Source organism: Candida pseudojiufengensis, assembly GCF_024610245.1.
Source record: "Candida pseudojiufengensis strain CBS 10847 chromosome Unknown scaffold4, whole genome shotgun sequence".
In the NCBI taxonomy this organism is placed as follows: domain Eukaryota; kingdom Fungi; phylum Ascomycota; class Pichiomycetes; order Serinales; family Debaryomycetaceae; genus Lodderomyces; species Lodderomyces pseudojiufengensis.
Window position 1 is genome coordinate 97,579 of NW_026261529.1, and position 13,819 is coordinate 111,397.

The 13,819-nt window shown below is 29.4% G+C and overlaps 6 protein-coding genes across 6 annotated transcripts; 1 reads left to right on the top strand and 5 right to left on the bottom strand. All coding sequences in view use genetic code 12, as the record gives it.

The window, feature by feature from the left end:
- Positions 1 to 1,292: 1,292 nt before the first annotated feature.
- KGF55_002748 (ubiquitin-protein ligase) lies at positions 1,293 to 3,686 on the bottom strand (the record flags this gene model as incomplete). Its single annotated transcript, XM_051757466.1, has 1 exon — positions 1,293 to 3,686. One exon carries the CDS (start codon positions 3,684 to 3,686, stop codon positions 1,293 to 1,295), a length of 2,394 nt encoding a protein of 797 aa, XP_051614189.1.
- Positions 3,687 to 4,146: 460 nt separating this feature from the next.
- On the bottom strand, positions 4,147 to 7,341 carry PGA25 (Pga25p; the record flags this gene model as incomplete). The annotated part of the gene is made up of 1 exon (XM_051757467.1): positions 4,147 to 7,341. One exon carries the CDS (start codon positions 7,339 to 7,341, stop codon positions 4,147 to 4,149), a length of 3,195 nt encoding a protein of 1,064 aa, XP_051614190.1.
- Positions 7,342 to 9,061: 1,720 nt separating this feature from the next.
- KGF55_002750 (uncharacterized protein) lies at positions 9,062 to 10,339 on the bottom strand (the record flags this gene model as incomplete). The annotated part of the gene is made up of 1 exon (XM_051757468.1): positions 9,062 to 10,339. One exon carries the CDS (start codon positions 10,337 to 10,339, stop codon positions 9,062 to 9,064), a length of 1,278 nt encoding a protein of 425 aa, XP_051614191.1.
- Positions 10,340 to 11,405: 1,066 nt separating this feature from the next.
- On the top strand, positions 11,406 to 11,780 carry KGF55_002751 (uncharacterized protein; the record flags this gene model as incomplete). The annotated part of the gene is made up of 1 exon (XM_051757469.1): positions 11,406 to 11,780. One exon carries the CDS (start codon positions 11,406 to 11,408, stop codon positions 11,778 to 11,780), a length of 375 nt encoding a protein of 124 aa, XP_051614192.1.
- A 10-nt stretch (positions 11,781 to 11,790) lies between these two features.
- On the bottom strand, positions 11,791 to 12,387 carry HET1 (Het1p; the record flags this gene model as incomplete). Its single annotated transcript, XM_051757470.1, has 1 exon — positions 11,791 to 12,387. The coding sequence occupies one exon, from the start codon at positions 12,385 to 12,387 to the stop codon at positions 11,791 to 11,793; it is 597 nt and encodes a 198-aa protein (XP_051614193.1).
- A 203-nt stretch (positions 12,388 to 12,590) lies between these two features.
- KGF55_002753 (uncharacterized protein) lies at positions 12,591 to 13,586 on the bottom strand (the record flags this gene model as incomplete). Its single annotated transcript, XM_051757471.1, has 1 exon — positions 12,591 to 13,586. One exon carries the CDS (start codon positions 13,584 to 13,586, stop codon positions 12,591 to 12,593), a length of 996 nt encoding a protein of 331 aa, XP_051614194.1.
- Between the last annotated feature and the right edge of the window lie 233 nt (positions 13,587 to 13,819).

Below are 13,819 nucleotides of genomic sequence, written 5' to 3' on the forward strand. Positions count from 1 at the left end.
TAAAAAAGAAAAGTAACTTGAATATTTTGAATATTTGTTGATGATATATTAAAAAAAAGACTTGTTAATACGAGATACAAATTACACAAACATAAAAAAAAAGATCAGGTCATATTTTTGTTTTGTGTAATTTTGAACACATAGTTAAGACTTCACAGTATGACTACTGTTTAGTATAAAGTAGGAGATAGGTGCTACCATATACATGATTGTGTTTTAAATTAAAGATCTCTCTTTTAATTAAAGGGGTTTTTTCCTCTTCATTAATAAATAACTAATTAATATATAATTTTGGTCCCTTTGTTGTAATACATACATAAATGATGATTAATTGTACATGAGAGTATTTATAAGAAGAATTATACTAAGTAAATGGCTCGAAAACCCGTGGTTAATTAATAGTATTTGAATTTGACATGTGAAGACATAGGTTATAAAGGATGTAAATTTAAATTTTAAAATCTTTAAATTTAATGAAATCATCAATAAATCAAGGCTTGAATATCAATAGTTTGAAGAAACACGTTCAGATTCAAGTTCACTCTTGCTTTGAAAGCTAGATATCTTTGTCTTTCCACATCAAAAAGTTTGCAAGCGCAAAATCTTAAAAGATAATTAGATATATGAATCTGAAACATTATTCCACTTACAAAAATTTGAAGCCTTAACTCTAGGTGTAGAATCTACTGCTACCACTGCTCGAGTAAACTCGTGTGCCTTGCTTAATTGGCGAGTTAAATGCACATCTCAATCATGTATTCGGTGAAAGGTTACATAGGTAAGGCGTAAAATGGAAAAAAAAATAGTGGTACGTTTTTATTTTTTTATAAATATTAATGATTTTTTTTTTATTTTGGGCAATTTTTACCCAATATCTTCACTGAACGGTTTAAGGTTTCGTATTAAACCGGGAAGGCTATCAAAATGCACACAGTTCTTGAATTAGAAATCCTACTGTCGTCATTCTCATTGTATAATTGAAATTCTCCTAGCATTTGGGTGTTTCGGACTTTATTCTTCTGGTCACAAATTAAAGACTGGAGTTTAACCTATTCGTTTAAAGTCGGGATTTAATTCAATGTGTGAAACAAAGTCAATTTTAAACGATTTAGATCAATATGGAATATTGATGATCAAAATTCTTGGAATAGAACATATCTTTCTAGAAATTTTAAAATGCTTGGAGTTATATCTCCGAACAGTTAGATAAGTAGATACATTCTATTTAGAGACTTCTTCAAATTATAACTTTATATTCGTTAATCTCCCCAAAATTAATTATGCTATTACTGTTATATAGGTGGTAAACTAGTTCTACAAACAGGACATTGTAATTTATATTTCATCCAATTTTCAAGACATTCAACATGAAAAATATGATGACAAGGTGTTATCATATAATCTTTATTAATATGTAAATGATTTGATTTTTTATCTTTTGTTTCTTCATTTTTAACAAGTATTGGTAATGTTACATCAGTCATACAGATTGGACAAGTACATTCACAATCTATGAAATCTTGTTGTTGTTCGGCAGCAGAATCTGATGTCTTTTGTTTGAAACTTGCCAATAAATCACTTGATATACCACCTTCTTCTAAATCTTTAATTGATAAAATTGGTTGATAATCATAAGCTTTTGGTAACCATTTTTCATTAATCCAAAATCTTGCACCAAAATAATTTTGTAAAATTAACAATAAAATTTGAAAACTTAACCATACAGTAATGATAATACATAATGTTGGATCATATCTATGTCTTGCAGGATTTGATTTAAATAATGAAAAATAATAAATTGGTATAATTCTTATAATACTACTACCAAATATAAATTTCCATGTAAATGATTTATTTCTATTTTTTAAAGTATTTCTTAAAAATTGTGGTACCCAATATGAATTTATTAGAATTAATGAAATATATTCAAATATAATTCTATAAGTTACTCTCCATTGAGTTGCTGAAAATATTAAAAACATTGCAATAATAGATAATGTGAAGCCTGATGCAAATATTGAGTTACTATATGATGTTTCTTGCCAAGCTTGATTAGGCTCGGTGGTAGGTTGTTCTGGTTGTTGTGGTGGTGGATTCGATATAGGTAAAATAGGACCATCTTGATTTTCTTCTATTATTGCTGGTTCTGGAGTCGATTCATTACTTTCTTGACTTGATCCTCTCATTATTTCCCACCAAGTTGTACCTCTTTCATTTGCTTGAGTTGTTAATACACTAACCATAAATCTTATTTCAAATACTCCACACAGAATAAATGCTATAGTTGAAATACAAGCTAAAATTAAATATAAATCAGTTGCTACAGTTGATAATAATAATGACATTAATGCTAATAAAGAATCTTGAAATCCAAAAAAATATAATGTTTTACTTGATATAACTGATAATTGTCCAGGAGTTCTTGCTTCATTTACTTGATTAAATATAAGATATAATTGTATTATAACTAATATTAATAATCCAGTCAAAACTTTTCTTATTTGACTTTTATAAACTTCATTTCTTTCTCCAATAAATAATGTATTTGGTTTAATTGTTAAAGATATTCCACAATCTGGTGAATATATTAAGAAGTCTTTTACAGATAATACAGGAATTTTTGAAGGTAATGGTTTTCCAGTTGGATTTTTTAATTCGTTATCAATATATCTTAATTCTTCATGATTAAAATTAGTTTTATTAAATTGTATAAAAGCAATCATTTCACATTGATCAATTGATTTAAATATTGAATTATTCATATCATCTAAATTTATATCTTTATCATCTCTCATATTGTTATATTGAGTCATTAATTTTTTAGCAATTTCAAATTTTTTATTATCCATACTTAAATGACTTAAACCATATGATCCTAAAAATTTTGCAGAATTAGTTGTTGCAATTATTGATCCTGTATCTTGAAAATATACTCCACTTAAACCAAGTCTATGATCTTCTATTTCTTTATAATCTTTTAAATTTAATTCCATTTTTAGAGCTATTGCATTTGATATTTTATCTTTTTCAGATAAGGTTTTGAATTCAGGTTCATTAAAATTATATTGATACCCAGTTATATCAAGTGAAATCACTCCAGGTTTAGTAATATTTCCAACTTTTTCCGATAATTCCAATTCCTTTTCCAATTTATCTTTCTCTTTTTCATCTTTATCTTTTTGATCAGATGGAGTGGTTAATCTTCCATCATAATCACTTCCATCATTTGTTGTTCTTGAATTATAATAAGTTTTTAAATATTCAGGAATTTTTAATTTAATTGGTTCAATTTTATTTTCAGTTTGCAGTATTATAAATTCTCCATTTGCTCTTCCTGATATATTTAATAAGTATGCATTTTCATTTAATTTAACTTCATCATTTCCCCAAAATTGTTTTACATTATTACTAATGACATTAGGTAGTATAGAATATTCCTCATTTTCAACCCAAGGATGTTCTTTACTGTATTCATGAATTGGCCAATCCTTTATAGATTTCCCAGTTAAATAATCCTTATATGATAATTGATAACCAGTTATATTACCATACCCTAGATCATATTGAGATTCATTTAATATTTTTAATGAATTAAAATATTGTGTTTGAAATTGAGTTAATGTATCTCTCTCTAATTCTGAATGTGGTTGTTCATTTCCTGACGGTAGTGATAGGAATATAAACATCACTATAAAGAATATTAGCGTCCCTCTATCGATCGCCATTGTAATGATTCTTTAGTCCTGCTAAATGATGAAGTTGATAAAGGCAAACTATGTGATAATGTTATACCTTTAAATTTGTGACATGATTTTGTGACCTACGTGCTACCAAGCACTTGTCAAATATCAAGCATCAAATTTCAACTTTTCAAAACTGACTATTTAGACATTTCCTACAACAATTCAACATTTATCTTAATTTCGTTTTATTAAAGAAATAAACTATTTATTAAAAAAATTTTTTAGAATGGTATTAAATAATTATAATTAGAAAGATTGTTTTTCATCCGAAACCCAAATTTTTTTTCATTTTAAAAAATTGAAAAGAAGCAAACAACAACGTAATGAATTAGTTTTTTGTTTTTTTTGATTATCCTTAGATCTTAGTATATTGCCCAGCAAAATATCTAATGTTTTTTCAAATTTATATGATAAAGAAACTAAAAACAGCAATAAATGTTATGAATATAGATAATAAATTATATTTGGATTTTGTTAATTTATTACTTGAATTTTCATAATCTGGAATAATTGGAGATGATGTATTTTGTGATATGGTTGCAATTGATGTAGTAATTGTAGAATGAGTATTAGTGGAGTTGACATATAAAGTTGGAATAGAACCTTCAGTAATAGCAGCATCTTCGACATCGAAAAGATTAAAACCAAAGAAACCACCAGATGATGTAGTTGAAATTGAAGCTGAAGTTGTTGAAGTAATCGAACCTAATATATCTGAAACATCTGCAGTTGTTGTATTAGATATAATAAAAGAAGAAGTTGGTGATGCAGAACTATTAGTATATGATACTGTTGTTTCACATTGATCTTCCTCATCTTCTAAATCATTATCATCATCATCACAATTTTCATCTCCTCCTTCTGATTCATAACCATCTTCTCCTGGACAAACTAAATCACTTGGACTTGTACCCCAAATAGAACCTGAACCACCTGAAGAACCACCTGATACATCTGAACTTGAAGAACCACTTGATGAGCCACTTGATGAGCCACTTGAAGAACCACTTGAAGAACTACCTGAACCTGGATTAGAAGTTGGGATTGAACCAGAAGCAGCTATAGTTGAACATTCATCATCATCTTCCCAAACCCATTCCCATCCATCATCATCATTATTATTACTTGAAGAGCCACTAGATCCTGAAGAGCCTGAAGAGCCTGAAGAGCCTGAAGAACCTGAAGAACCTGAATTTCCTGAATTTCCTGATGAGCCTGACCACCATCCTGATGAGCCTGATGATGAACCACTTGAACCAGATGAACCAGAAGAGCCTGAAGAAGAACCTGAAGATGGCCACCAAGATGAACCTGAGTTTGAGCCTGCATTACCAGTTGGAGTTGATACTTCAGCAGCAATTGTTGAGCATTCATCATCATCTTCCCAAACCCATTCCCAGCCATCATCATCATTATTGTTATTTGAATTACCTGAATTACCTGAATTACCACTTGATCCTGAATTACCTGGATTACCACTTGATCCTGAATTACCTGAAGAACCACTTGAATAATCATCATCATCATAATCTGGATAAACAGTATGAGTAACAACAACAGTAACAGTAGTTGTATAAATACCACCACCAGCAGCAATCGTAGTTTGAGGAACAGTAGTTGTAACAGTATAAGCAACAGTTTCTTCACAATCTTCTGGTTCCTGAGTAACCCAAGTTGTAAAAGTTTGTCCAGCACCAGTATAAGTTATTGTCACTGTATTATATGAAGTTATAGTACCATGAGTTGTAGTTACATAAGTTTTAGTTACATCTGGTAATGAAGTAGTTAAAGTTGTTGTGATTTGAGCACCAGCACTATTAGTTGTAGTATATGTTATAGTTGTACTTTCACCAGCAATTGTTGTTTGAACAGTAGTTGGAATAACTTGAGTATTAGGATTACCAGAAGTTGTTTGAGTTAATGTTGAAGTTGAGCCTCCTTGAGTTGTAGTAATTGTTGGATCATTGGTGAAAGTTGGATCATCACAGTCAGTTTCATCATCATCATCATCTGAGCTTAAACTTGAAACACCACCAATTGAAGAACTTAAACTTGAAACACCAGCAATTGAAGAACTTAAACTTGTTGTAATTGAATTTGTATTTGAATTATTTAAAGTTGGATTTCCTGAAATTGATGGAATAGTTAAAAGTCCTGATGAAGTTAATTGAGATGGTAAACTACTTAATAATGAACTGAGTGTTGTACCAATTGAACCAGTTGGAATGACAATTGTATTTGAGGTTACATGACTACTAGTTGGGTCTTCACACTCTTCATCGTCATCACTAGTACTTGAAGCTGATGGAATAAGACTTGATATGGAACCAGATGGTGGAAGTGAAAACGTTGTTGCAGTAGCTTCAATTGATGTTGAAAAACCATTAGATGATTGACCAGCAACAGTAGATGATCCAGATGATGTTGTTGGTGAACCACCCCAGAATGAAGACCACCAAGATTCAAATGATCCTTGTGTATTAGTTGAAGTTGAAGATGGAACTGATGTTGTTTGACTAACGCTTCCTGATGGACTAGTTGTAGTAACAAATGATGTTGGATTGGTAGTTGGTAAAGCTCCAGTTGAACCAGTTGAAGATTGACCAGCAATTGTAGATGATGGTGTTTGTGAACCTTCTCCAAAAAATGAAGACCACCAAGATTCAAATGATCCTTGATCAGAATTTGTAGCAGTTGAAGTATTAATTATTCCTGATTCAGTCTCACAATCTTCTTCATCATCATCAGTGGAACTTGATGAAACATTTGAATTTGATGTTGTAGAAGAATTATTTGGATTAACACTTGAAACATTTGGAATTGAAATACTTGGAATTGAAACGCTTGAAGATAATCGGGATGAAGTTGGTATTGATGAAGCAATTGTAGTTGATGAAGGTAATAATGTGTTAGATGTGATTGATCCAGTAGTAGTAGGAGTAGATGAACTTTGACCCCATAAATCTGAAAGCCAAGATTCGAAAGAACCTCCACCGCTTGTTGTAGTAGGAACTGTTGTAGTTGGTAGTACGCCACTAGTTTCTGTCTCACAGTCTTCTTCATCATCATCACTTGAAGTAGCTAATGTGTTGGAGCTTGAACTTGAACTTGAGCTTGTACTTGAAGTTTGGTTTGGAGTAGATGATGTAGATTGAGCAACACTTGATGATCCACTGCTTGAGTCAGAACCAAACAAACCATCAAAAAAACCTGGTGTTGTAGATGATGATGGAGCCGCTGCTTGAGAATTTGCATTAGTTGATGATGATGGGGGATTATTTAATGGTGCTGAGCTTGCAGGTAATATAGAAGATGTAGTTGGTGGTGTTGATGATGATGGATTTGGTGCTGCTGGGTTTGATATTGGAGTTCCTGTAGCTTGTGATAATTGAGAAGGAGTATCAGGTTGAGAAATAACTGGAGCTGGGCTACTCACTGCTGCTGCTGCTGCTGCTGGAGCTGCTGTTGATGAAGGACTGGTACCAAAAATACCACCTACTAAATCTCCAAAAAATCCTCTTTTTTGATTCTCAATTTCAACTGCATTTGCAATTGCAATTAATGGTATCAAAATTGAACTAGTACTTGAAACTTTCATATTAATTGATTCTTATATCTACTGTTCAATGATGATATTTTTTGAAAAAGTTTTGTTCTGAAATTAACGAAAGTAAGGAATATTTGATGAAAGAATTTGAACTGAATTTAATTGAATTGATTTAAACAATTTGTTGATGAAATGATGTATGAAATAATTTGAAAAGATGAATAAAAAGATGATATTTTGAATAGTAAATAAGAATTTGAAGTTCAATCTAAACCTTTCAAAAGATTTTTTTCTTAAAATTGAATCTCATTCATGATTTTGTAATTATTATAAATGAATGTTGTTAATGTTTTCTTACATTTTCAATTGAATGTTTATTATAGTATAATTTTCTATAAATGGTTAATTGATAATTTTAATTTTTTTTTAAAATTTTATATTTTTAATAATCTTTCCAAAAAGGGTAATATTACACAAAATGTGAAACAATATATTAATTTTTAAAATAAATAACTGAATTTAGAAATATTATGAACAAAATACAAACCATTTGACAGATCTTTGGGTTATGTAAAAGATCTATTTGTAAAATGATTGAAGATCTATTGTTAATTTGATTTCATACCTCGAGAATGGAGATTGAATTTTGAGTCTACAGCTCGTCTAAATCTCCACTCATAATCTTTTACATCTTACTTTAAAATATCCGATGCTTAGAAAAAGTTGTTGATAAATTTAACCGTAGCTTGATTTTAATAGTTTGAAGTGATCAGAAGCTGTATCCTCTCGACAAACTTCCTCCAAAACAAATATTCTAGGTCAATAGAGAATAAGGTTTGAAACAAAATTTCCAAATATGAATCTAGAGAAGTAAAGTCCATAAGATCTGTATTATTATCCGAGATCTTGGAAATGGTAAAAAAATATCAAAAGCTTGATGTGAATCTTCTAAATAGGCATAATATCGTCACGTGTAAGAACCTTCTGAAAACAACTTGTTTTATGAAAAGAAATGTATTTATTCCTCATATAATTCGACTGAAATTCCTCATCATATCTTATCCTTCTCTCTGTTGGTCACGATAAGCTTGTTGCAATTCTTCTTTATGAGCTCCTTTATCATCAAAGAAGTTCGATCAAAGTACTTTTTACCAAAAGTTCAAGTTATATCACTGGTAAAATACCCTCGAAATTCAACTTAGAGACGGAGGTAAATTATTCTACATCCGATTTTAAGGGACGTACGTTTCGAATTAATAAAACCTAAAAGTTGAACCCTTGAGAATAAAAATAGAGAAAATAATAGAGAATAAGAATTTATACCAATCGAGTAATTATTTAGACGTCGATCTAGAATGTAATTCTTGCATGTCAAATTATCAATGTATTATCCTATTTATAGAAGTGTTTTCTATATGAAATACAAACGTTCTAACAAAAATCTAGCTGCCTTTATACAAATACTAATTTAGTGAAAGTAAACTACGTTTGACGAAAGAACGGAAAGTTGGGGTAATTCAATTAATTGATAAACATCCTGTACCTCATGAATGAAGTTAAATAGCTATTTGGATAACAAAGGATTTAAAACTCGGCTGTTCGAAAACAATCAAAGAATAAATTTAATTTCGCTTTCGTCGGATCAAGAGATCTTATCTATCATAAAGAATTAAACATTTATTTAGTATACATTTATAGATAATGAAATATAACGTTTGATGAAATGAATTTGTATGAGGGTATTTTTTTTAAAAAATCAACTAGTCTGAACCTAATTTACCAATTCAATTAAAGGTTCAGCTCTTTTTAATAATTCTCTCTTTTTTGCAATTTCAGCATGTCTTCTTGCAATAACTTTATTAACACTTTTTCTAACTAATCTTCTAATTTCTTTTTTTTCTTCAATTGATCTTTTTGCAAATCTATTTGCAGTACATGAACCAGCACTTGCACCACTTGAACCACCAAAAATTGAAGTAAATAAAGTTGTAAATACATCTGAGATCAAATCTGAGCCAGAAGCTGATGAACCACTACTTGAAGAACTTGATGATGAACCACCAAAAATTGAACTTATTAAATCACTAAAAAAGCTTCCTGATGAACCACTTGATGAAGTTGAACTAGAAGCATTACTATCAAATAAATCATCAAAAATTTCTCCTGCAAAACCTAAAATTGCACTTAATAATCCTGAACCTGAAAATAATGATGAACTACCATCAAATAAATCTTCAACAATTTCAATACCATAATCTATTAATTCAGTTAAAAAATCTCCACTACCACTACTTGAACTTGAAGTTGAACTTGTTGAATTAGATGGTGAAAAAATTGAATCTAATAAGCTATCAATAAAATCACCAGATGTTGCAGTTGAAGTACTTTGACCAATTGTAGAAGTTGAATTTGTAGAACTTCCACCAAATAAATCATCAAAAATATCACCGAGTATAGAACCACCAGTTGATGAACTTGTTGATTGTGTAGTTGTAGCAGCATTACTATCTCCAGAATCTCCAAAAAATGAATCAAATAAATCTGATAATAAATCACCACTACTACTTGCTGTATTTGTAGTTGCTATAGGTTGTCCTAATGCAGTTTCATCTCCAGTTGTACCTGCGGTAGTAGTTGTTGTACCATCTCCAAAAAAATCATCTAATAAACCTGCAACAAATCCTTGTGTTGTAGTTGAGCCTAAGCCAGTGGCTGCAGTGTTACTTTGAATTACTTGATTAGTTGTTTCACTAGAACCATCTCCAAATATACCATCAACTAACCCTTCTAGAAATGAACCTCCAGTCGACGTAGTTGCTGCAATTGTTGCAGTTGTTGTTGGCGAAGTTGCTTCTGATGCTAATGATTGTAAAGTTGCAGCAATTGGTTCAGGTTGTAAAAGTGTTGATGATTCTTCTGTCAATGGTACTGCTGGAGTTTCTACTAATGTTGGAATTACTCCTGATTCAATTGTTTCTCCATTAATACTGGGTATAATTAAAGCGATTGAAATTAATGTTGCAGATAAAATGAATGAATTATATCTCATTTTGGAATTGAAACTGATTAAAAGAATGAAGCTAGTTAAAAGTGAAGATTAATTGAAAAAAAAGTTATGATAACAAAATATTATAAAATTCATTCTTGAAAATTCAAATCTTTAGCTATCCTATATATCCATTATTGAAAATTTTATGGAGTATTTCATTTTTTGTGAAGTTTTTATGTTTATAGATTTAATTAATCCAATTTAGGACTTTTTAGATTTTGTGTAACATTATTTTGAAACCAACTTTTACCCAATTGAGTAATAGATTTAAACATGTAACAAATCTACTTAGAGCTTGAATATTATTGATCGATATTTACGACTTGATCTTGTACTACGATGTTGATTCAAATGTTAAATGCGTTGTAACTATGTTGATTCAAATGTTGAATAAATAAGCAATTGAGCTGTTTGATTATCACTTCAATCATAATATCATGCTAGAACTTCATGGAAAAAGAAGATCTTTCAAAAAAATTCAAATCTTGATGTTTCCAGATTAAATGCTAAAAATTGTCTAAATACTTTATAAGTAAGCTCCCACTTTAATTTGATACCGAAATGATTGTCTAGTTATCAAAACAAGATGATAAAAAGTTTTCTTTTCTTGTATTTCATAAGCTGTCTCATGTCTCCATGTAAATAATTAGATAATACTTTAAATTACAAAGATAATGTATTTATGAGTCTATCGATTAACATGTTGTTCATAAGCTTATAAATAAATTTCCAATGTAGACCTCTCAAGTACGAGAAAGTGATTCTATTAATGTTAGTGCAATTTGAAGCAGATGCAAGTTGTTTTCGTCGTTTCTTTAACGATTGATTGTAATGTAGTTTTCACAAGAATGGTTCTATGACATTCTTTAATATCTCCAATTCTTAAAGTGAATTCTTGGAAGTACGAAGATCACACTCTACCATTGGAAATATCAGAGAATGACATAGGATTCACTCCGGTGTACACTTCAATAAAAACATGGAGCAATGAATATTTTTTTTTTAATTATCTTGACTATTCGATATCAGAAAACTTTAGAAAAACCCTAATCATAAAACAATCACAATGAAACCAAGTATAATACGATTAATAAAACCTAGACGACCTGAAAGACCAAATCAATCCCCCTTATTACCACCATTACAATTATATCGATCAATTTTAAGAGCTCATGTAAATAAATTACCACAAGAATTACGTTATTTAGGAGATCAATATGTTAAAAAAGAATTTAAAGATCATAAAAAAATTGATAATCCATTACATGTTGTTGGATTTTTAACTGAATGGCAAGATTATTTAAAACAAATTGATGGTGGGAAATGGTTAGATGGAAAATTATCAAAAAATGAATTAGATAAAATGACTCCTGAACAAATTGGTCAATTATATGAATTAATGGAAGCTACAAAAAAATTAGGAGAAAATGAAATACAATAACTTACATAGTCTATAAACCTTTACCATAATTTCCTGAAGTGAAAAAATCAAATATAATTTGTACAATATGTTCTAAACTTTTTAACCAATTTGATAATTGTTCATTTACTTTTAATTGATCTGAACCTAATTTATTAAAAAAATCTTTTCTATAAGGACAAGCTTTCATTGCTAATTTAAAAACTGGTTTAACTAATATTCCATGATATTTTGATAATGTTTTACTATAAGCATCAGTAAATGTAGAAGTTAATTCTTTTGATGGTTGATTTAAAGTTTCTCTCATTGCTTGTGCAGTAAATTGTAAACCACGAGATAACCATAATAAACCTTGAGTTGCAGTTTTAGTTTTTGTTTTAGATTCATTAAGTACTAAATCTTGTAAAGTTGAATTATTTATTGGATCTTCTAATAATTTTGTTCTTATTTTTTTAATATTACCAGTCATATCATTTTGAACAACAACAAATGCAGTTGATCCTAATAAATCAAATAATTTAACTAATTGTTCTGAAGCTTCTAAAAAATCAGCTGTATCTATTTTATTATCTGAAGTTATTTTAACGTCAGTAAATGACTTTGGCATCTCATCAAAGAATGTAGACATGTTAAGTGAGTGTGTTTGGGTATGTTTGCGGTGGTAAGTGAAGGTAAGGTCTGTTAACTTGTTGAAAATGAAAATTATTTGTTGTTGTGTTAAGATTTATTTGTGTAATAAAAGTTATTGTTTACGCGTAGTATGAAGAGGCTGTACTACGAGAGTCAATCTAAGTCGACTGATAAGCTGTTAATCATTAAATCGTATATTCTTTACCACTCTAAATTATCTGCCCATCTTACACTTTTCTTTTTATTTAAATTTGATTGTGAAATCATTTCAACTCCAGCACCAGAATCATTGGGTTCTTGTTTATAAGATTTATATTCATTTTCAGAATAAAAACCAATTCTTTTATTATTTACTTCCAGTTTTGACCAATTTGTTTTGATCATTCTTATTATTGCCATTTTAACAATTTCTTCATTATTTAAATTATTTGTTGGAATTTGCACAACTTCATTTTCATGTTCAGGATATGGTAAATCATCATTTTTTGAACCATTTAATTCAGTTGCAAATTTCGTTGCATCATTTAATAATCCTGTTGATGATTCAATTATAAATATTGATGATTCATTAATATTAAAACATGATTTAAAAGGTTTTAATTGATTATTTGGTTTACATAATCCATGTAGTATAATTGATGATTGAGATTGTTTTTTGTAAAGGGGTGATTTTTTTGGTATATTATTTGTTTCAATTAATGGTAAACTTTTTCGCCTCGTTAATGATGATAATGATTTCTTTTTTATCTTCAGTGGTTTATTGTTGGTATCTTCATGAATTTGAAAATATTTACTTAAATCTGGATTTATTTGATCAATTGATGTAGTAAATCTATTTGAAAATACTCTTGTTCTTGTAATATCATCCATTTCATAATCTGATTCTTCTAATTGTTTTAAATCTTTCATTGAATCATATAATGAATTTGAGTCTGATGAATCATCCGTCACATCCTGATTCTTTTGCTTTAATCTTAAATTACTTGTTACTTGAAATAATTCATTTGTTATTTGATTTGTAATTTTATTATCTGGTGGTAAACATATTCGTAGGTTTTTGGAAGTTGGTGTATTTGGTTCTGAATTTGTTAATCTTTGATCTATATCATTCGGTAGTAAATCATAATCTATTTCTTCTATATCATTCATCATTAGTTCCTCGTCAGTTTCCAGCAGTGTGAATATTGATCTCTTCATCAACTGTTTGTTAGAAACCCTTTGTTGGTTAAAGAAACACTATGTGTTATGTCTTGATGTTTAGATTTTGTGAAGTATTTTAAAGTGATATATTTTTTGTTTACATAATTTCTTAATTTGGAAAATTAGGTACCACATCAGAATTTGAGAAGAGATAAGATGTTCAATTAGAAAACAGAATACACCCTTATTCAGTTTCTAGCTTAATGGTTCTAGTGTTTCCTCTTTCGGAG